The sequence below is a fragment of the Rhea americana genome, unplaced genomic scaffold (assembly GCF_003343005.1).
Source record: "Rhea americana isolate MKP2758 unplaced genomic scaffold, rheAme1 scaffold_220, whole genome shotgun sequence".
Lineage (NCBI taxonomy): Eukaryota > Metazoa > Chordata > Aves > Rheiformes > Rheidae > Rhea > Rhea americana.
Genome location: NW_028186330.1, coordinates 1,273,516 through 1,297,610, shown reverse-complemented (window position 1 = coordinate 1,297,610; position 24,095 = coordinate 1,273,516). Strand labels below are relative to the sequence as shown.

At 38.4% G+C, this 24,095-nt stretch overlaps 1 protein-coding gene across 1 annotated transcript in view; it reads left to right on the top strand.

Annotated features, from left to right (window-relative positions):
* The window catches only part of ABCA13 (ATP binding cassette subfamily A member 13), a 202,159-nt gene that overhangs the window by 159,659 nt on the left and 18,405 nt on the right, over nt 1-24,095 (top strand). Inside the window, exons 53-57 of the mRNA XM_085305455.1 lie at nt 1,446-1,638; nt 2,991-3,100; nt 4,016-4,018; nt 12,469-12,619; nt 22,757-22,891. Of these exons, the coding sequence (XP_085161581.1) occupies nt 1,446-1,638; nt 2,991-3,100; nt 4,016-4,018; nt 12,469-12,619; nt 22,757-22,891 (592 nt within the window). The remainder of the gene's footprint in view (nt 1-1,445; nt 1,639-2,990; nt 3,101-4,015; nt 4,019-12,468; nt 12,620-22,756; nt 22,892-24,095) is intronic.

The following is a 24,095-nucleotide window of genomic DNA, read 5'->3' as shown; positions in this document are numbered from 1 at the left end:
AAAATGGGCTGTCCAGGAAAGCTTTTCTTTTCACCACTTCCCCCCCCCCCCAGTATAGTCTGACTGGTAACCTCTATGCCTCACCTGGTCTGACAGGAAAAAAAAAATCTACTGTGTTGCTCTTTGGCATCACTTTTCCAGAAGGACCTCAGGGATTTTCCTTGTCACATTTCTGTAGCTGCATCTGTAATGTGACTAAAAACAGATGCCTCCAAACATCTGATACTTGTGCTTCCAGTCATATGCAAGTAGTGTATGTGTATATTTGGTCATATGAAACAGCTTGAATATTCCTTGATATGACAGGCATGCATTAGGATCAGGTAGAAGAAGRAGGGCTGGAAAGTACAGTACTCTAGAAACCATCAGAGAAGCTATGCCATCTACTCTTTTTTTGTGAGATTGCAGGCAGGTTTGTGATACAATGAGCCCGTTGCAGTGTCTGGTAGGTCTATTGCATGTATGAATTTGTAAAACACAGACTAGCATGGGACTGTTCACTCTGTCTGATGTTGCTTTAAACCAGAGGGAAGGAACACAGGTTCACATTTTGTTCAAGCTATGTGCTTTTCTGAACTGAATGTAGCTTTTCTAGGATTTACACCTTTCATTTAGRCAGGATGACATTGCCTAAACCTAAGTGTCTGGTACCACTTGAGATGTGCTGAGGTACCCTGACCTCAAGCTATCAGTTCAGAAGGGCTGAGGTCTCCTATATGTCCTGTGTCACTTCTAGCCCTCTGAGGATGCTTCAGATGCTGTAGGTACTCATAAATGACACTGATCGCCTCATTTAGGCAACTGTATTAAATCCTGTGYGCCTTCTGCTGCGAGCCTGTTTTCCACAGGAAATTGTTGCAGTTTTTATAGAGATACTGCTTTGTGCTTGCAGCTTTTCTAGCAGGAAGTTGCGTGGCATCATGGCATCATTATACTTTCATATTGAAAATGAGCCAGAGTGTTTTTCTGTGTTGATACCTGTTTTACTTAYGTCTTTCGCCTTTACACACACTTGTATTGCAAAAGAAGGTAGTGATTGTTTCTTAAGACGACCTTATTATTGGCTTATATCAGTTAATTTAGATATTTTAAGCTATTTCATCCAAATGTTTCTATGTTCCCATGCTTCCATTTTGAAAGAACTTCCTCATTATTTCCTTTCTGAATTAAATACTGCTTTGATGTGGAGTTTAAAATCGGTCGAATGTCACCATTCCTATTTGTTATGAGGAGTGATGTGGTCTAGAGAGAGGGAAATATAAACATGGTGTGTAAATTAGTGGAAACTGTAGAAAAAATGTGTATGGTTATTTTTTTTTTCCTTGGATTCTGTTGAGATTTGATCACTGAGCTTTAAGGGATCACAATCAGGGAAATAAAACATAGTTATCCAGAGTACAGCAATGTCCAATTTGCCATGTGGCATGTGTTGTAATTTATTTTAGGGGTCAATGTTCAAGTAGCAGCATGATCAACACTTCAGAAGATACTGATGTAGAAATGGAGCGGCAGCGACTCTTTGGTGGAAGAACTGGTAATGATATCCTTCTTCTGTACAACCTCAGGAAGTGTTACGGAGGTTTCAGTAGGAAGAACGCGGCTGTGGAAAGCATAAGCCTGGGAATACCAAGGGGAGAGGTATTTTTTCTTTCAAAAAAATGTTTGATTTTGAACAATTGTTCAAATGTGTTCAGAATGTCTGCAATCAAAGCTCTGTAGATAGCAGCAGAACACTTTCAACTGTAATTTCTGAAAATCAATAGCTGAAAAAGAGTAGAAACTATGATGATGTTTTAAAAGCAACTATTCAGTGACTGATATGTTTATTTTTTTTTAATGACTGTTCTGGTGTATGAGTCTTAATTTTTTCTTGTTTATTTTTACCAACTTAGTATTTTATGAGCTAACATTAAAAAAAAAAGGAGGGGGGGTAGCATGGCAGTTCAATGCCCAAAAGACAAAACTAAGAATATCTAGCTCAATTGCAAACTGTGGACTGAATCCTGAATTTATGCCCAAGGCAAACTTGTATTTGCCCTACTGAAATCATTCCAATATATTTTAATATATCATATACTAATATACTCTCTTAATAAGCCTAAATCTGGCACTGAATATGGTAATCCCTAAAATGTCAGAACAGGATTTATTTGCTTTTTTTTCTTTTTCTTCCAGCTTCATAAGTGTATGGGGTTTTTCTGATAGTGCATTTGAGGAATAGAGATTTTCATTTCAAATAGATTGATAGGAAAAGGAAATACATTTCCTGGCTGCTGATAGCAAACTGGAAGAAAAACTAAACATTGAGGGTTTACATCCACCTAGAGGTTAGTTGTTGGGTAACCAGAGTATAACCTAGCAGATGTTACTGCTGATTAAAATCTATTTATCAGTAAGAAAGTTCATAAAACAAGTATTAAGACTGAAAATAGTACTTCCTAACTTTTATAATACTTATCTTTTTAAAATATAAGTCCTGTCCTAGATTAAGCACATGTTTCGTGTTGATCACAACCAGGGTCCTGAAGTAGCCATTCAGAGTCAATGTCTTTCCTGACTATGTAGTGCTTGTTCACTTGTACAAAGTGAAGCAGCTTCTGTAGGCTGGGGTGGTCAGGGTTCTCAAAAGGAATGTGAGGTCCTCGGGTTCAAGTCTCAAAGATACTAATAGTAATGATAATTCATGCATTTAGTTACTGGACGAGATTTTAAGTGGAGGGATAGAACTCTAAACAAGTCACTTTTAGAAATGTAGGAAGTAACAACATTTTTTTWAAAAAAAATCTTTTAGAAAACTTATTTTCTATGGGAAAGGGAAGAAAGTGTGCAATTTGCTAACACAATTATCCATATATAGTATCTTACAGACGTCAGATGGGAAATATGAGAAGGGAAGAAACTGTTGAAGGATCAATATTGCTTATATTTCCTTCAGAGTAGCAAATTGGTAGCAATTTCTCACTTTTGTTCCCTCTTTTGTTCCTGGTTAGTGCTTTGGACTCCTGGGAACAAATGGAGCTGGGAAAAGCACAACATTTAAGATGCTGACTGGAGATATCATCCCATCTGCAGGGCGTGCTGTTATCAGGACTCCTACAGGGTAAATAACACAGACTTTGATCATAATAGTGGTAATTGATAATGCCAATGACCAAAGACTCAGCATGCCTTCGGTCCTTCATATTGTACCTTCAGGGCTTCTTTTGTTCCCTTTTAAAATGTATGTAGCATTATTACTTGGGTGGAGGAGGGGAGAAGAGAAAAAGACTTTTAAAGGCTGCTGATTGGGTTAAGTAATTCAGCATTATTTAGTCCTGTGTGACAGCTCAGTTGAGAATGAACCTGTTAAAAAACAGTAGGATATGTAAAATCTTCACAGGCRCTCTTATTAAATCTTAACAAAAATCTTAAATGTACAGATGTATGCCTAGATACATGGACATACACCCCTCGTATTAGTGCTACACTGAAAGGTTTCCAGGCTGAAGCTGATGAGCAGTGCTTCAAAAGGATGATTTTAGAATGGTTTCTGACAGTTGTGCTTTTCAGAGTTGTTGGTTAATTACTTGATCAACATAATATGTAATTGGGTTGGGAGGCAGCGTTGGTAGTATCCAGGCTAACCTTGATAGAGTGRTAAGTGAGTAACTTAAGCATTGGTTCTGATTCACAGAGCAATTAGACTATGCCTTTTTCTTTTACTACATATGTTAGTATCGTACTTGTGGCTACAGAATTTTTCTGAGACCAAATTTAGTACACTACTGGCATTCCACAACAGGTTTGAGTAGGCAGTAATACATGATTATTTTGGCTACATAATGACATAATATTTARCTGTACCTGCTRCCCACTCTCCCTGCGCATTTTGTGTGCTACTTTCATTTCCCCTGAATATAATGTATTTTGTAAATACAACATGAAAGCACAGTTTAAAGTGCGATGCTATTTAACATATAGTAATACATAGGTAATGAAATTTGACACAAGTAGGAGAACAGACAGGAAGCCTGAGGAGGTAATCGCCTTTGTGTGTCCAAAATACCCCTGATAATGTTAATGATCACCCTCTATTAAGGTGTCAATTCAGGTTATAGGTTTTAAAGTTTTTTGAGTGGCTGAAGACATAACAGTACAACTGAGTGCAAAGTCCACACTTCTGTGTTCTCAAAACTTACTACTAACCTGTTCTAATGCTTTAAAGGCTGCATTCTCAAAGAGGAGCTGCTGTTAAACAGTAACTAARCTTGGGAAAATGAGCAACTTTAAGGCTGGGAAAAGCCATCTRTGTCATTTTAGACTTTGTTACTTTTTTTGCAACTTGGCAACTGCTGCTAAGTAATCAGCTTCAGACTGAGCAGTAAAACTAATTTCAAGATAAGCAGTGCTGCTGGAGCAATGTAAATCAATAGGGGCAAAATTCTTTGAYTCCTTGATGAAATTATACCCATAGAATATACTGTGGGGTTGGAGATCCCTTCTTCTACAGCTGAACTACTCTTAAAGTTACCTATCCAAGACAGAATAACTTTTTCTGAATGGAATTTATTTATAATCTCAAAGCAAAAAAGGTGAAGGCTATGATCTGTGAATCACTTCAGTAGAGACTTTTTGTAGGCTAGTGAGAAGATATAAAGATGCTTGAGATAGGATTGGACATCAGATGCACTTTGCTCAGTTCTAGGTATTGCTATTTCCTTTTTCTCCAGTGGCCAGATTTTTACTGCTTAAAAGGACACAAATGAGGAGAAATATTAAGATCTCAAACATGAAAAYGAAAAAATAGTTTTAAAATATTTTTTGTWACAATTAATTTACTTGAGTGTCTTRAGCGCCTTTCAGTTCCAGGTATCTTTAAACTGCCCTCGTTAGTCAAACCTTTAACAAAAATTATTAAATTAAAAGACCTGGGATTTGGCCATAGTAATTTAATTTTAATAACAGTTCATTAAAGTATTTAATTAACGTATTATATTAAAGTACTTAGTAACTTTTAATTCAGTTCTTAGATGCAAAAACAACATGGAAGTTCACCAAGTCATAGAACAGTTTCTGTTCTTCCAGTTTGCTGGGCAGTGCAATAAGGTCTCTGAGGAATACATTCACTATGTAACTTGTTACATTGGAAAGTCAGCTGCAACTTTCAAAAATCTTCTCTGAATTTAATGCTGTGTTTGTTACTGATAAATGAATGCATATGTTTTTATAATGCATGAAGGAACATGGCTCTCTTATTTGCCCATGAGGTGCCTGAAGGGTTTTAGGTGGATTGGTACGTGCCTAGACCTYCATAGGAGACATGAATGGAGGAAGGGGGCTAGAGTGGCAAGAAGTTTTCTCTCTTTTTCATCCTAGTATTGTGCGCAAAGGCCAGGTATTCCTGGTGCATAAAAAGAAGAGAAAACCAGTGAAACTGTTGCTCATCACAGCTGCAGACTGCTTGGTGGTCTGCAGATCCAAAGTTTTTTATTTAAAACCTACGTCATGAAACAGCCTCCATAGAGACATTACCTCTGATGGCATATAATAATTTGGGAAGCAGTTTAGATGTAGATCCTGTCTGTCTTCAGTTTGATTGGTAACAACACAAGTTCTGTCCTCCTACCCTCCCTGATTYAGAAGCATCTTTTACAAAAAAAAAAAAAAAAAAAGTGTGGATAAGGTTTATTTAATTCAGATAAAAGTAAGAGTGCCACTTTAAAGATCAGAATGCTATAATCTGAGAGATTGTTGATGATCAAATAATAATATGAGTGCAAAGTCATTATTACAGAATATTTTAAAATCTAGTATGACTGCGCACAAAATCCTTAATTATAACAGTTCCTGTCTCCTTGTTTAACTGAGCTTTAGAGTTCCTGGCTTTAAATAATAATAATAATAATAATAATAAATTAGTATGCAAATTTTCCTGATTCCTATTGTAATAACTTCACAAAATTTAAAACACACTCAGAAATGTCTATTTGAAGTGATTGCACTGAAATCAGACTTGAATTTTGCAGAACAGCTTTTGCRTCTTTGGACATCACAGGAGACCAGAAATGAAAGATGAGATTTTTTCAAAAGCACAAAGTAGTTTTTGGGGTATTTCAACCTAAAACCTCTTAGAGGAGCATGGGTTATATAAAAGGAGCTCCTCACACAGTGATAATCAAGATGTATTCAGGGAGGACCCAGTACAATCTCAAAAAAAAAAAAATAGCAGAATGTATTTCTGATCTGTATCTGCCTTTTAAAAAGAGCAGAAGAGCAGTTTCACAATATCAGCAAGTATTTTGAATAATTTGTTGGTACCTAGGTCGTTTGTTTGCCTGAATGTTTGAAACCATAAAAAACAGCTTACTCTTAAGAACCTCAGAGAAAACTGGGGCTACTCTTATAACAAAAGCTTAGCAAAATGCATAAAAGCTAGATATTATGTAACAATTTCTAATATAATTCAAATTCAGTTAGACTGGGTATTACTTATGCAAAGCAGAAATGTTTGTTAAGCACTAGATCCAAATTTAACTCTTCTGCAGATCAGGGTCTCTTGGCATTCTCTTTTGAGGACTAGAGGGTATTATTTTTAGGGGAGGACTCTGATCTGTTTTTATTGAGCTTTTTTCTTTTTGGTACATCACAAATTAATATTTTAAGTGGAATATGGGTGTAAACTCTGGATATTACCATTTAAATGGGAAATGCATGTTTAAAGTATCCAAGCTGAACAGTCTACSAAAGAACTGCATTTTTTATTTTCATATTCTTATGCAGAAAAGGTTTTTAGGCAACTTCTAACCTTTGCAGTCCCATTCTAGTTGTAACTGCGATCTCATAAAGATCATCCAGTAAGAGAAATAAGAGGAAGTTATCACCAGCCACAGCCAATCTTGTGAAGGTAATAGCAAAATGGTACTGAGAGGTGATTTTGCCTTTTTTATTATTTTATATACCTCATTAACATTGCCATTATCAGTGGCATATCTGCCTAGATGAAACATAAAAGTGATTATCACATAGAGAGTGTGTCTCCGTGTTAGGGATATTTGCAACCCCAGTATTAAAGTCTGCCAAAGGAAGAAGCAATACTGGTTACTTTGGAAGGTGTGGAAATGAAGCACGGATAATGAAGTACCAGCAATCCCTCTGATAAAGGTCAGAAATGTTAAAAGCAGAAAGGAAAATGGCCAGGAAAACAAGATTTTAATAAAATAGGCTTACTTGTCTTTATAAAGAATGGTGCTATAAGACCTTAGGAAACTGGCTTTTGAACAATATCTGTGCAACAGTAGTTGCCAAGCTTCAGTATGTGTAATATTGACTGCATGGTCCGCTTGACATTTAGAGGGCTTTTCGTGCTCTCTGTATGCAGCTGCTCCTCTTTGGGGGTACAAATGGACTCGGATTAGCCTGCGCTTAGCTCTGYTGCCATGACTAGATTGCCACCAGTACTTGAGCTGGTTAAACGAAAGCTAGTTTGGAAATCTTCAAACTTTTTAAGTGGTTACTTTTCCTACCAAGTAGCTTGAAGAAGTAAGATCTGTACTAAACATGTAGTCATAAAAGCTGACACTTACCAAAGCAGTAAAAGAAAGGAGAGCAAACTGAACGCAAAGTGAACCCTTGTAATCTATGAATCACTGCTGTGCTGATATATTGGCAGATGTTATACATCTGTTTTATGTTTTAGTTTATCAAGTGTGTAGTGGCTATTTGTTTTCTTCCACTTCAAGTATTCGTGTCTCAACCTTCTTCAGTGACTTTGTGTCACAAAGTTTGTTTGCTTTTTTGGCTCCTACTATTTTCCWGCTCTTTTTATTGTAGTCTTTTGAGTAGAGTGGATTTTGAGCTCATACTTGGAGTGAAGTCTCACTTGTCACGGGAGGAAGAAATAGGGTGGGCCTTGCCTTATTCATAAGTTGCCCCGCTGAGGCCTAAAGCATTTAGCACTCTTTCTTACCTGATTAATATATGTTCCATGAATTTCCAACTTCCTTCTGCACAGAGATTCTCCATTATAGCAACTCCCCATTCTATTTGAATTAAAAGTCAGTCATCTCAGCTGTTGGACTACAGAGTCATAGGACCAAAGAACTTCTCTCCAAAGAGGGGAAAGTAAAATATTTCTCTATAGCTAAAATGTGGGCTCTTTTGATAGTTATGATATTCAGCATGATAAATAATTAAAAATGTAATTCAAATAGCTTTACTTGAAAGACAGAATAAATTTGCATCAATATAATGGCTGAGGTGGCTGTTGTTACACTGTATATCAGTATAATTAGTTTAATTATAGCTAAGCTGTAGTTACATTAATTATATTTTTAACCTTGATTTTTTATAATGTTAATTGAGCATTAGTATGCATTGAATTGAATATGCAGTTATGAACACAATGGAATGTCTAACTACTTTTGCAATTTGTAAATTTATATTTCATTTTGACAAACTATTGGAATTTATCTCTCTACTGAAGCCACTGTAAGTACCTTGTATATCATTGCTTTTATTTTAACTACTTTCATGCAGAAAAATTATACAAAAATGAAGCTAAGTGTGCAGCAGAGTCAATAGTGAAAGAAATTTTTTTAGAACAGCGAAAAGGCTGATATTGGAGGTATTGAGTTGCCTGGAAGTTGAAACTATGGTTATACCTTTGAATGTGAAGCTACAGCTACCTAGGCTGTGTTGCAGGTAACCACTGTAACAAATAAGGACCAAATTTATCATCTGTATTAATCTGTCTCCTGGAAACCGTAGGCTTAGTTCACATGAGAAAGAGGAGCAGGTTTTGTCCAAAATTATTCTAGCATTTTATTTAGTTTTCAGTGTCAGCAAAGGCTTTTGGACTGGAATATACGTATCATGGCTGGAATCAGATTTCAGGGGTGCTGGAACACACAAAAGAAATGGATTGAAATAAAAGGCCTTAAAATGATTAATAAAGAAACAACTCTGAATTGAAAATTTATCCCCGCTGAGTTTGGTAAGAATACTTTGCCTTGCAAGACCATAAGTTTCTTTCATCGATAGTCTAAAACTTTTTCAAGATRAGCACTCTGAACTGACAGAAGACTCCTTTTGTCCTGGATATTTTTCAAAGTGCTGTACACTGAAGTATCATTGTTCTCACTGTACAAAGGGAGATGAAAGCATTTAGGCAGGGGATGGAATGCAATATTTTCTATGTTTCAAGTGCTAGACTCTGCTGCTTTTCTTAAGGATATCAGACTGGGTCTGTTGACCTTTTCAAAAAGCATAGTAAAAATGTAGTTTTGCAATATTAAATTTGTATTTAAGAAAGAAATTATTCTGAACGTGTTCTGTTGGTTCCATCAGTTGCAGCTGTTTGAATTTACAGGAAATGGAGAGACTGTGTGTGACAATGTAGTATAAAAATTAAGCCCTCACTAGGAAGCAGAAAACTTATGTTCCATGTCAGTCCAGTATCTGAGCTTGATCACGGCGTGTAACCAGTTCCATGCAGAATTTGAAGATAACTATTACTCAGTGTTTTAATAATGACATAGAATGACCTGTTTTAGTATAAATGTATTTTTTCCTCCATATGTTTTTTTAGCTGTTACACTGACATTTATTATGTCTACTGCTGTATTAAATTACTATAGACAAAAAACTGAAAAAGGSTGGAATCTGTAGTTATATATTCTTTCTCTCTACTCAAAAAGCAAATAGTTTTTTTCTTCCTGTCTCTCCTGCTATTTACATGAATGGCCARATGAGAAATGCTAGTATACCGGTAATGAGAGAGCAGAAAACAGACATCTATTTTTCTCCAATCTGAGAAAAAATTCAACATGTTGCTGTATACTAGTTATCTTTGAGGAAAGTATAAAATACATTTCCACTTTGATTCCAATAACATCATGCATTAAGATATTTGTTAAGGAGGAGGAAGAATATAAATAGTATAATGAATAGCATAAACATTAAAAATAAAAAAGTGAAAACCATGTAGTGAAAAGATTTTTTTTCCAGTATTATGCCATAAGTACTTGAAACATTCATTTTACCTAGGCACATGAAAACAAAATCGGAAAGATTAACTGAATTTCAAGGAAAAATTAATTTCTAGAGATGAGCACTGGTTTCTTTCCTAAGGTATATACTATGGTTTAAAATTATACTRTGTTTTTCTTTCGCTGTTCTTTCAGTACTTGGCAAAACCTTAGGACCTGGCAAAACAAAACTGCAGACTTATTTCCAGCCTTTTTGATTTGGATATATGCTCAGTGATATTGCTGAAGGAAGAATAGATGTTATACTGTACACACAAAACGTCTCAGTAAAACCCCAGAATCTTCATGTGACTTTTTTTCCTTCTGATCAGATTGTTTTCTGTCTTATAACAGATACAGACATCTAGAGTTGGGGGGAAAAATAGATCTATGAATTCATTAGCAAATATATTACAATTTCTTTACTAATGGGAACTCTTATGTGTTCAAGGTCAGTGCTAATGGATATAGTTGCAAAATAAGGACCAAACTGAGTAAGAATATTAAACAATCTGTTGTTGCTATCCTCTTTCTTTATGAAAGCCRAAGGTCACCAGATGGGATTTTGTGTATATAGGGCTATGTGCTTTGTAAGAAGCCCAACACTAACATGGTGTCTGTACAATTAGCACTCAGGACACTGAGGTATTTTTATTTCCTGATGCAAACTAAATAACTTTTGCCTAAGATATTTTTATCTAAAGTACATAAGATGTCTGTGTTTTTTTTTGTTTGTTTTTGGTTTTTTTTGCAGCCATGCTTATTTTTTGTTCTTCATGGGTTGGGTTCATGCTGAGTAAATGTCCCAGAAATTACTGCTGTATGTGATTTGTTCTCTTGTGACTGAATTTGGCCTGTTACCAGAAGCCCAGACTCATTTCTCCAAAGGCAGTAGCTGCACCAAAAAGAAGCCTTATTACTGTGCCTGAATCTTCCTAGTATAACAAACGTTATACACATCTATTTCAGTGTTCAGTAGGATATGTGTAGCATTTCCCTATATTTCATATAGATGTTTCATCATGTTAGAGTTCATAACAGAAAGAAATCCACTGCTTCTGAGAGGTTATACAAAAGGATCTACGTTAATAAATCCATGCATTTAATTTGATTTATGTAAGGCTGGAAAATGGTCTGGGAAAAATTCTGTATAAACTTTGTTTAATATAACCCCTAAGTGTATACAGATTAATGAAGAAGTACACTTTTGGCATCCTCTTCCTCCACCCCCAAAACTTTTTCTTTTTTGCTGGGCCTTTGTCTAGAGAGATGTGTACAGACAGTTAACTTCCTTGGCACTGTCCAAACTGTCAAAGGTACTAACATTTTATATCCATTAAGAGCAGAGGCCCATTCTAATTAATCCCTATCAAGGTTAATCATATCATGGTAATTTACCTTTTGACAGCATTAAAATATATTTTGATGTTGTAAAATATATTTTGACATTGTGGTTCATCATATAAAATACAGAATTTGTATTTTCCTTTTCCCCCTAGACTCCTGAATCTTATTAAGGAGCAGGAAATGCATATTTATACTTTCACTAGTGCTGGTATTTGTAGACCCTGACATTTATTTTGTGTCTAAATTATTAATCATAAATTTAGTTCTGCTAACCAGAAACACAACACATTTTCATGAGGGTGAAACCATTYTATAATTCAGAACCTTTTAAAAACTTTTTTCTTTCAAAGCTCTTTTTTTTTTGTTAAGTATCTTAGTTTTGGCAGGTATTTTTTATAAATGTAAATCAACATCACAATGTTGGTGTAGATGTTGGAACAAATAGGATAGATTTAGTATCGTTATGGGTAATGAGACACCCCTACAATCAAGCTTGCTTCTTAGCAATGAATGCAATTTCTAGTAAAGCTATAGAGCTACAAAGAGACAGCCAATGTTTCAGAATGATTTTCTATTTTTTTCCTGGATTGCCTTTAAACCTACTAGATTTAAAGATTCTGTGTTTTGTTTTGCTTTTGCTGTTCAGAGAAAGGGTGTGTGTGTGTATGTGTGTTTGTGGATACATAAGAAATACACAATAACATTTCTCTCTGTCTCATGACTGCGCCTTTAATACTGAGTTCAATGTATGCAGTCTGGTTTTGAAATGTGTCTCCTTAGAGCAAGGTCTACCAAAGATGTATGGGAATCGAGGTAAGCCTGGTAAGAATTAATTTTCATAGATCTCTGTCCTCTTTTAGGGTTGATCTGGTCACCTTGACATACATACCTTCAGAAAAGTAAGGTGTGGGTGGCAGTACTAATCAGAGAGAGGGAACAAGATAAAAGACACACAAAGTTTGTGGGTGCTGCTGTGATAAATGATGAGAGAGAAGATTCAAACCCGTTTTACTTTAGAGTTGAAGGTGAATGTGTTTGGCTTTAAGACTCTCCATTCCAGGAGTGAAAACCAGGACTATGTGTTTTATATCAAGTTTTTGTCTTTTTCTTTAACCAGATCTGAAATGGATATACTGTCTGCTAGCTCTGAAGGCATTCTCATTGGCTACTGCCCACAGCAAGATGCCCTGGATGAACTTCTAACTGGTCGGGAGCATCTTCATTACTACTGCACCTTGAGGGGAATTCCCAAACAATATATCTGTAAGGTAACGATCCAGAGTATTTTTGTAGGAGGAGCTGGAGGCAAGTTAGGCTGTGGAGTTTATAAAACAATTGCACTGTTTTCCGCTGGAAGATATCTGGTATTTCATCTTAACAACTTCAGTAATAAGGTTTTTCGTTATTAGTACTTTATGTAAACAGTATGGATCCCTCCCCCCCCCCGCCTCTGTTATGCCAGTTTAAAACACAATAACATCACTGAGAATAGTAGAGATACATGAATGCAAATGCAGTCTCAGGCATATAAGCTCTCAAGGAATGAAATGAAATAGAATGTAGGTGCAATATAACACCTTTGTTACTGCATTTTGAGATGCAGGCCATTGCTAAAAGTTCTTTTCACACAACTAGCGTACAGCTCCCACGCAGCATAGCAGGAACACTCCATTTACTGAGTCAGGCACCTCTGAAAACCCCTTTTCTTCAGCAGACAGGATTTGACTCTGAAGGAGTTAAGAACTGTTGCCTGTCTATACTGATACATCTGGAAACACATCTGGATGCTGAGGCCACATGGCCGAACATAGCAGCTGTCAGTGCTCTGCTAATAAACGTCTTAACTTTCACGAGACAGTGGCTGCGTTCAAGCTGTGTGTCAGGAGCAGTCTCTAAAACCTTCCAGCTGCCTTGCCAGACTTGAGGTTTTCCAAGGAGAACAGCCCAAACTCTCGCCAGGAAATGTTTTAACAGCTTGCTAATATAGACGATTACAATATCTGGGCATGTCACAGGGAGTGCTTTAATTTACTGGTACAGATGTAGGTTTGCTGACCAGCAGACAGAGCTCTTCATCTGTAAAGAGCCAATCACTCAGACAATGCCAGAAATTGTTATGCACAGACCTTCTCCCAGATGAATATAGTGTAAAACATGTTTTTCTCTACCTCTGCAGGTGAAAGTTTCTGATCTGAGCTCAAGCAGCTCAGTCTCTTGTGCTAATTACTTAAAAAAAAAAAAAAAGAGAGAGAGAGAGAGAGAACTGGAGTGTAATATGAAATCAGTGTCATAATTTCACATTCCTGCTGTACGGGTTGGTGGCACATAGTAACTATGGCTGCATGTTAACTTAGATTGTCCTTGTGACTGCCAGAATGCTGCCTGCCTTCTTCCTGTAGCAGCTTTTTCCAGAAGCAAAACTGCATGTAACTGGAACCTCTCCTGTCTAGCTACTGTTAGTTGTCCCAGCGATTGCCTCAGGGTCCACTAAGTGGTTTACAGTCAGTTTTCCGTCTGTCCGTCGGAGCAGACGTTCTTATTTTGGTTCTTTAGTGCCTTTTTCTTCAACAGCTAGGTAGAATCATAGAATCGGTAAGTGCTATTCCAGAAAAATATATTTTTCTTGCCATGAGACATTGAGTATTCAAAAATAGTCAGCTTCCATCTTGCCATAATAGTGTCATGGTAGGCAATGTGTTGAATGTGTTCTGTAATTTCTGTACACCATTACTGTAAATTAAGCTGTTTTAAGACAGTCTGAGAAGAGCATAAGCATTAGAAGAACTTAAATAATATAAGTACATAGCTCTAATTAAAATTCAGAGGATCCATTTGACTCATCTGTGCTGGTGGGTCATATACAAACAGTGTTGCTCTCAGGAAGCTGACTCCAGGGTACAGAGTAGATGTCCTCTCCATCTGTGAATAGGTTGAGGCACATAAAATTAGGCAGACGATGATCCTCATAGAAAAACAGAGTAGAAAAAAGACTATGATGGTAGGCTAAAAAAGACTTCACCACAGTTCAGACAAAGACCGCAGTCCTGCTGTGGAAGAGTAAGAATTTTTATTGCCAACTTGCATCTGCCAAGAGGGTTGCCTTTGAGCAAGAGCCAAATTAGGCCTTTTAGTACTGTGCTGCCTTTAAATCCTGGCGTCACAGGTTCTTAGCTATTCCTTTATTTTAGTACTCAAAGCTATAATCTGTTAAAGTGGTTCTGGCAGACACYTTTTTACTGATAATTCCTCATCTGCAGACAAGGGGGAGCCAGCAGCTTTGAGAAGTGTGAACTGACCCATGCATTGCAATAGGCTGCTAATTCTTCAAGATTACACTCTGAGCAGACCCTGTCAACACCACATAACAGAGAGTGTGTGCACACACACATAAATCTTACTATTATTGTTTAACTTGTGACTCTTCCAGATCGTTTGGCCGCCCAACAACAACTCTTGGAGACAGCATGGCTGTCTGGATGAGTAGCAGATCAGAAGCTATGTGGAGTCTTGAAAATGAGGATATATGGTGTGCTTAAAGACTTAGATTTCATAAATTTAGTACTACATGGGAGAGCTAATTTATCTCAGGTGTCTGGGAAATTTTCCAAATTGCAATGAGCAGGATGATACCAATAGAWTTCTGTGCTGTGCCTGCTTGATTTCTCTCTGCATGTGCATATGTAAATAAAAACAAATGTAAATGCAATCTCCTGTCTATATTTGGTGAGGAGCCACATGGTTAAGCTGGCTTCATATGCTTTCACTATAGATAGTGAGAATTTTGCTCTCTATGAAATATCTATGAAATAACTCAATTCAAATACATAAGTATGTTTGAATAACTGGTGTACCTAAGAGCTTCTACTTTATAGTCAGAATCTGCTATTTTCTGGGTAGTTCATACACAGATATTGCAATGGCTGTTCTCAAAGCCCTTTGGGGAAGAATTCCTCAAATGGTGTGGTAATTCGCATACAGTTTCTGCTTCAAATAGATCAGAATCAATTCCTTGTTATGCAGAGATGAGTTATATTACTGCAGTGTAGTGAGAGAAGATAACTTTTAATCTTCTGATTATACTGAACCTAAGACAATCTAGGTTTAAGCTAGGACCTTTCTTTTATATTCAGCCTTCTGTGCCTTACTTTCACATCTGTAATACAAAGATCATTTTTCCTTTCAGTCATCCTATATATATATATGTGTGTGTGTGTGTGTGTGTGTATGTATATATGTATATATTGTCTGCATAGATTGCAGGCAGACTTTGTTTCCATATGCTTGTGATCAGGGCATTGAAGGGCTCCTGCAAATAATATTTAGCAACTCTGGTTTGACTTCATCAAAAACTGAAATGAAACCATCTCTGAGCAAAACAAGTGTTTTTGTCTGTGGGCCCTTCCTGCTGTGTGGTATTGCTGTGAAGTGTTGAACAGCTGCTGTGTTTCAACTCAGATGGCTGGTGCCTGGAGAAAGTCTGCGTTTTAGTTGCCTATAAAGAAAATAAGGTCTGGGAATGCTTTGGAATAGCAGCTGTATGGAAATGTAGGCTATTATTTTCTCACTCCCTCCTGTCTATGATAAGGTGTTCCAAGCCTGCCTCTCTGAGTGTTTACCAGTAATTGTTTATGCTAACATGCACRTAGGTGTATTTTGGGGAGTGCATGGTTTTTATTAAGAAGTAGAAAGCAATATATATCTATTTTGTTTTGTAATAAATTGACAAGGAGGCAGGTGACTTACAGGTTGTGTTGCTGCTGAAGTAGTCCATTGAAGCACTAACTTCAAGGATCAAATTCTTGGCGAGACAGATTTATCAGCAGCAGGAGTTAAGTGCCTGACATAAAGTTGAGTGCACTTAATGTTCCAAAACAGTAATTAACTGAATGGGAAAGGAGGAGAAAAATGGGTCATTTGCTATCAATGTTAAACTTCATGCAATGTGAAGTTATTACTTTACTTCTCAAAGCTACTCTAAAAGTTACTTTTTCCTGCAAAACTAGAAGAGGTTGGAGTAGACCATGTGGGCTGCTACCAAAGGAAAAAGTTTAAATGCATACTACAGGCATGACTAAACATAAATCATCATCTTTGTAGTGCAAATGAAGTCACAAAACATAGATTTACATATAACTGTGCATTTTAATTTGGCCTCAGTGTTACCAACTTGCTAAATAAATTGATGAATCTTCTCACTCTTCGGTGATGGAAGCACTTGAAACTAGAAATAGAACATCATGATGGATATAAAAAGGAAGGGAGAAGGTGATTGTGTATATATCTCACATTTGCTAAAGGAAAGAAACCATTAGAAATATAAATTTCTTTCATAATTTTGTGTATCCGCTTAAAGATTTGTCACTTGTCCAATGCTAGAATTCTATTCAAATAGTTGGAGAGATTTTCATTTTTACTTCATAGTATACTCAGATGCAGACCACAAGACACCACAGGTTATACAGCTGAATGAAATTATAATGGAGACATGCAGGCTACTCCACAATATATTTAATATATAATACATCTAATTTCATTTAGATTACATCTTCATTATTATTTAGGTCATGTTGATGAAGCTGAGACTATTATTACTGGAAATATACATTAAAGAAGAGACAAAAGGAATAAGAGTCATCTCTTGAAAAAAAGAATGAGCTGTGTATTCAGACATTTGCTGAAGTATCCTCTGCAATGCTGCTTTGAAATGTTAAGGGTAGTGGAAGATAGGAGAATTGGGAGACTTTTTAGGTTCAACTGGGAAACCATTAGGAGTAAGAAAGCGGAATAATTCTTCTGCTCATGTAATTCAACTCTGAGTCTATTCTGATTTGGTACGTATTTTAGCATCATAGAATTGATAAGGTTGGAAGGAACCCCTGGAGATCATCTAGTCCAACCCCCATGCTCAAGCAGGGTCACCTAGAGCATGTCTGACAGGGTTGCATCCAGGCRGGCCTTGAAGATCTCCAGAGAAGGAGACTCCACAAACTCTCTGGGCAACCTGGTCCAGGGCTCCGTCACTCTCACAGGGAAGAAATTCCCTCTCACGGTCAGGYGGAACTTCCYGTGCTTCAATTTCTGCCCSTTGCCTYTTGTCCTGTCACACRGGACAACTGAAAAGAGTTTGTCCCTGTCCCCTTGACACCCTCCTTTCAGCTACTTGTACATATTGATAAGATCCTCCCTCAGTCTTCTTTTCCCCATGCTGAAGAGGCCCAGCTCTCGCAGCTGTTCCTTRTAGGGCAGATGCTCCAGCCCTCTCATCATCTTCGTAGCACTATGCTGGACTCTCTCCAGTAGTTCCATGTCTCTCTTGTACTGGGGAGCCCAGAACTGGACTCCCAGTATAGTACAGGGACCTCATCACCTCGAGGTGAGGCCTCCCCAGGGCTGAGTAGAGGGGCAGGATCACCTCCCTTGACCTGCTGGCAGCATTCTTCCTAAAACACCCCGGGATACCATTGGCTTTCTTGGCCACGAGGCCACATTGCTAGCTCATGCTCAATTTGTCATCCGAAAGCACTCCCAGGTCCTTCTCTGCAGAGCTGCTCTCCAGAAGGTTGGCCCCCAGCTTGTACTGGTGCCTAGGGTTATTTTTCCCTASGTGCAGGACTCATGCAAGCTCATGAGATTCCTCTCCAMCCAGCTCTCCAGCCTGTCCAGGTCTCTCTGAATGGCAGCACAGCCCTCAGGTGTGTCAGYCACTCCTCCCAGCTTGGKATCRTCWGCMRWCTTGCTGAGGAGGCACTCTGTCCCCTCATCCAGGTCATTGATGAAAAAGTTGAACAGGAGGGGAGCCAGTTTTGAGCCCTGGGGGCGCCACTAGCCACAGGCCTCCAACTAGACTCCACGCCACTGATGACAATCCTCTGAGCTCTGCCTTTCAGCCAGTTCTCAATCCACCTCACTGTCCACTCGTCTAACCCACACTTCCTGGGCTTGCCTGGGAGAATGTTAAGGGAGACGGTGTCAAAAGCCTTGCTGAAGTCAAGGTGCACAATGTCCACTGCTCTCCCCTCATCTACCCAGCCAGTCCTTCCATCAGGGAAGGTTATCAGATTGGTTAAGCAGGATTTCCCTGTGGTGAATCCATGCTGGCTACACCTGATCACCTTCTTTTCTTCCATATGTCTGGAGATGACGTCCAGAATGAGCTGTTCCATCACCTTTCCAGCGATGGAGGTGAGGCTGACCGGCCTATAGTTGYCTGGGTCCTCCTCCTTGCCCTTCTTGAAGATTGGAGTGATACCRGCTTTCTTCCAGTCCTCAGGCACCTTTCCACTTCTCCAGGACCTTTCAAAGATGATTCAGAGCGGCTTGGCAACAACATCCGCCAGCTCCCTCAGTACCCGTGGGTGCATCCCATCCGGGCCCATGGATTTGTGGATGTTTAGCCTGCCCAGAAGGTCTCTAATCCTTTCCTCCTCAACCAAAGGAAAGTCTTCCCTTCTCCAGACTTTCTCCCTCACATCCTGCCTCCGGGATTCATGGGGGCTGCCCTTAGCAGTGAAGACKGAAGCAAAGAAGGCATTCAGTAATTTTGCCTTCTCTGTATCCCTTGTCACCAGCTCCCTCCCCCCGCCCATTCAGTAGCAGGCCCACATTTTCCCTAGTCCTCCTCTTGCTGCTTATGTATTTGACGAAGCCCTTCCTGTTGTCCTTGACATCMCTTGCCAGACTCAATTCCAGCTGGGCCTTAGCCTTCCTCGCAGCATCTCTACATACTCTGACTGCATTCCCATAATTCTCCGAAGCGGCCTGTCCCCTCTTCCACGTTCTGCGTACTTTCTTCTTCTGCCTGAATTTGTCCAAGAGCTCCTTGCTCACCTGTGTGGGTCTCTTAGGGAGATGCACCACTCTTGAGCTTGGAGGAAGTGATGCTTGAATATTAGCCAGCTCTCCTGGACCTCCCCTTCCTTCTAGGGCCTGAGCCCATGAGATTCTTCCAATTAGGTCTCTGAAGAGCCCAAAGTCCGTTCTTCTGATGTCCAGGGTTGTAATCCTGCTTGTTGTCTGTCTTCTTTCCTGCAGGATCCTGAACTCCACCATCTCGTGGTCACTGCAGCCAAGGCTGCCCCCAAACTTCACACCTCTAACCAGTCCCTCTCTGTTGGTAAGGACAAGATCCAGCAGGATACCTTTCCTCGTAGGCTCCTCCACCCTTTGTGACAAGAAGATATCACCAAAGCATTGCAGGAGCCTCCTGGACTGCTTGTGCCTTGCTGTGTAGTCCCTCCAGCAGATGTCAGGGTGGTTGAAGTCTCCCACAAGAACCAGGGCCTGTGATCGTGAGGCTACCTCCAGCAGTCTATAGAAAGCCTCATCAACTTTCTCTTCCTGRTCAGGTGGCCTGTAGTAGACACCCACAACAGTGTCCCCCAAGCTAGCCTGCCCTTTGATCTTTACCCATAAGCTCTCAACTGCCTCCTCCTCCTCCTCCACCCCTAGGCAGAGCTCAATGCATTCCAGTTGCTCTCTCACATAAAGAGCAACTCCACCACCTCGCCTTCCTGGCCTGCCTCTCCTAAAAAGCACATAGCCATCCACGACAGCATTCCAGTCATGTGAGCTGTCCCACCACGTCTGTGATTGCAATGAGATCACGGCCCTGCGACCGCACGTAGATCTCTAGCTCCTCYTGTTTATTCCCTATGCTGCTAGATAGCAAGCCAGACTGTGGTATGCACTGTAATGATCCGCAAASTATAACTTGGAAGCTCTACACATTTAATGCAGCAGCAAAGTGAATACTATGAAATGATTTCCACTCCCTTCTCCTATTACCTTTAGTAAACCTTTGTGTTACAAAGTTCCCATAGCAGAGGACTCAGGCTAGACTTGAGCTCTTTCTTGTACAAAACAGGACATGGCATAGTCATGCATATCTGTGCAGTGAACACTCTTGAGTAATTGTAAATCTGGCTAAGTGGAACTTTTATAACGTTACTTCCTGAAAAGAGCGTTATGTTCCTACCTTCAGTAAAAATAAAAATAACAAATAMGAGAGTTGTCCTTTAAATTGTTACTAGGCTGACTTGCTAAAAGTATCTGATACATGATTCAGTCTCACTGGGGGCTACAGATTGCACTCTGACTTAGTTTCCTTGACTTTTTTTCCCCCCTTCTTTCTATGGCAGTATACCTTAGCTTTCTAAATTCTTCCTTGCACAATGTTTATGGCCTCTTTTAAAGAATGATACTTTGATAACTTGCACTAACAGAGCAATATTTCAAAGTGTTCTTAGGAAAAGTGGTTCTGATCCTATGATTTCCTAAAGGAAAGTTTTCACTGCATTTCAGCTCTGGAATATAGTCATCTTTTCCTTATTAATAACTACTGAAATGTGTTGTGATTTACAATGCATTTTCTGTGTAAACAAAAGATCACACATTTTTTCACTTATTTTWAAAAAAATATGAGTGTTTCTGCACAATTCTCTGAATATTAGTGGATTTATGGATAAAAGATCCTATTGTCAGTAACATACATACATACTTTACTACCAAGTGGTTGTAAAGCGGTTTAATAGAGCAGATAAGCTGTCTGGTGTATATTTCAGGGGTAATGACTTTGTAGGCTGTTTCTGTAGGTTTTTTTTGTTGTTTATATAAAGCTCTCTAATTTTTTTGGATGTTGGCTGGTGTTAGAGAAATGGGATACGTAAGCTTTTGTATAGTGAGACCTGTGTTTGGAAGAAAAAAMAAMCAAAMAAMAAAAAAACCTGCTYGGCAGTTTTGTCTTAGTCTCKCGTACATTTCTAAAGTCACAGAATGTAAAAGCCTCTACTGCTGCAGTCCTACTGTTATACAGTAGTAGTATCTGAAGGAAAGCAAAAGAGACTGAATTAGCTCTGAAAGAGAAGACATGAATTTCTCAGCATATATAGCTAGTCTATAAACCAGTCTATAGCTAGTTTCATGTTTGCTGGTTAACTTTTCAGGGGTGGGAGAGTGGTTTTGTTTTTAACCTGTACRTTTAAAATAGAGCAATGTTTATGAAACAGCTTTTGTCTGAGAATATGCATTGCTGTCAGGTTATACATTAGGGTACTTAGAACACAGGCAACTTTGCATACTAGTGCTAGAATACATAAAAAAAAATGTAGTTTCTCACACTGCAGTATTGTGCCTGCTTACAAAGAAATTCCTCTTGGAAATGTCTCTTGTTTTTAGATGTAGTGCTGAAAAATCTTGCTGACTTTGATGATTTCCTAGGGGATTGGCATAAAGTCAGCTGGTCTTAAGAAAAATATGATCAAGCTCGTAACAGTTTATTTCTAATGGATAGTGAGTATTAATTCACAGTATTACTCCTTATTGACATTTTTTCTATTAGCTTTTCTGAATTAATTGGGCACTGTCCATCCGACCTGACTTTAGTCTTTCCAGTGTTCTGTGTCTTCTGCTGAAGACACTCAGAGAATGCAGTGGAAACAAAAATAATGTGCAGTACCGTTGGGACGTTCTGGCAGTTGATTTGAGACAACAGTTAAAAGCACCGTCAAACTGCTTGTTTTGCAAGAATCCCCCCTTTATGGTGCTACGTCTACAATAAAGACAGACCAGCTATATTACAGATTTGCTTGTTCCTTAATGGTGTTGGGCCAGCAGCTCGTCACTAAGCACCTGCTGCTTTGCAGGACATATCTGGTATTGGTGAGCAGATGAGTTGCTGTTGTTCTCATGTTCTTGCACGAGGTCTCCCAGAATGGTCCAGCAGTCATAGCTGATGTAGGAGGAGCAAGACTGCTGCTACACTTTAAATTCTGTAGCACCAGTGCTGGAGGGAGCCTCAAACATCAGCACCATCTTTGATACGTGAAGAGGAAAGACAGGCATGAATTTTATCTTCAGCTGTGTTCATGCGCCTGCCCATCTTACTCTGATTGCTAATTTAACCAATAACAAGCCCCTCTCCATTCTTAGAAAGGTATRTTAAATGAATCCTACATTACCTTTGGTCTTTAAGATAAACTCCTGATCCTTGACCTATGACTTGATTTTCTACCATTTCCATTTTTGTGGTTGATGCAGAATTTTGTTTCCTGAATTTTCTATCACTTGATAAGTTTACTTGATCATTTAAATATCAGAGAATGAGGTGRGATGAGGAACATTTTAAATTATTATCCTTGCAACCCAAAATGAATACAAATGACTGTTAGAAGGGATGACAAAGCAAAATTTTCAATATAGGAAAATCCTTTTACTTTGGGAGAGGGAAGGATCTTGGAGCAGTTTTTTATGTGAGTCTAGGATTCAAAAATAATGATCTGCAGCAGATGGGGGGAAATAAGGAAATAACTTATACATTTATTTTTAGCATGAATGAACTCTTTCAGTTTAAGCACAGATGCTACTTGATTTGGCTTTTCTTTGCCAACTTTCAAATTTCCAAATTGCAGGTAGCAGGGGATCTTGTTAACCGTTTACATCTCCATGCCCATGTTGATAAACTGGTGAGGACATACAGTTGTGGTACAAAGAGGAAGCTCTCTACTGCTGTGGCTTTAGTTGGCAAGCCCCAAATACTTTTATTGGTGAGTAAAGGCAATACTATGTCTACTTGGGAAACATGGATGAATGAGTTGTTTGTTTTGCTGTACTAATACTTCTTATTTTGTATTTGAGCGCTCACAAATTTGAAATCGTTTTTTTTTTCCTTTCTCCTTGCCCCACTTGGGGTGTCAGGGTGGGCAGGGGAAGAGGGTCATAAACAAGCACAGATATAACTGTAATAGCCTGTGGGCCTATATGGGTACTTTATTTTAAAATAAAGATTTTTTTATATAGAAAAAGAGAAATATTTACTGTAAAATGTAGTAATGTATTATGTATTCTCTATTATGGGTATAACACGAGAAATGTATATCAACAATTCTACTGTCTTTGTCAACAGTGAAGATTTTTATTTTAATTTGTAGTTTTGTGCTGATGTTTTTAATTATTAGGCTGTCTTTTTCATGACATGTATGCTACATTTGCTACATGTTACATGCTTGCTACATGCCAAACTCCATAAATCTGGATGGTTTTTATATTTTTGTTTTATACACAAATCATGCGACCAACTAAATACTCCTGAGTAGGAATAAATTATTTATCACATGGTCTCTTGGTGCCTGCATCCTGTTGTTCCAAAATATAAACCCATTTAGGTCAGTTCCCCCTTCTAGTTTAAACAATGCCTTTTGTATTGAAGATTAGAGAATTACAACAGTGTGGGAGTTGTGTCATTATTACACTATATTCTCTATCTCATCGTTGCATTCAATTTCAGCAGAAAAGATTAAATATACCTTTCTTAAGCCTTGGAGAGGGAAGCGCTAAACCAGTCCAGTGGTGAAATAAACCTTTCAGAACTATCAGACRGAGGTAATGGTTGATCCCCAAAGCTGAAGGTTGAAACAGTACTTCCAGTAATAGATAACAGATTAAGTWGAACTGGATTAAATTCGTGTCCTCATGGGATTTGTGTTTCTTAAATTGATTATGCTCAAAAAAMCAGAGGCATTTTCTTCTAATTTCCTCACTCTTCCTAGCTCTTCTAATTGTTATTTCTAAGCTGAATGATTTTATTTGTGTTTTGTGTTTAAACTGACCCTGTTTCAGTTAGTAAAGGAAAGAGATAAAGCAGTGCTTTTTCCTGATCTTAGAAAATGGTTCTGCTGTTTTGTAATCTTTTTATGTTTGAGAAGCATTGTCACCRATGTAAACCAGCTCCTTCCAGTTTGCATTCAGGGT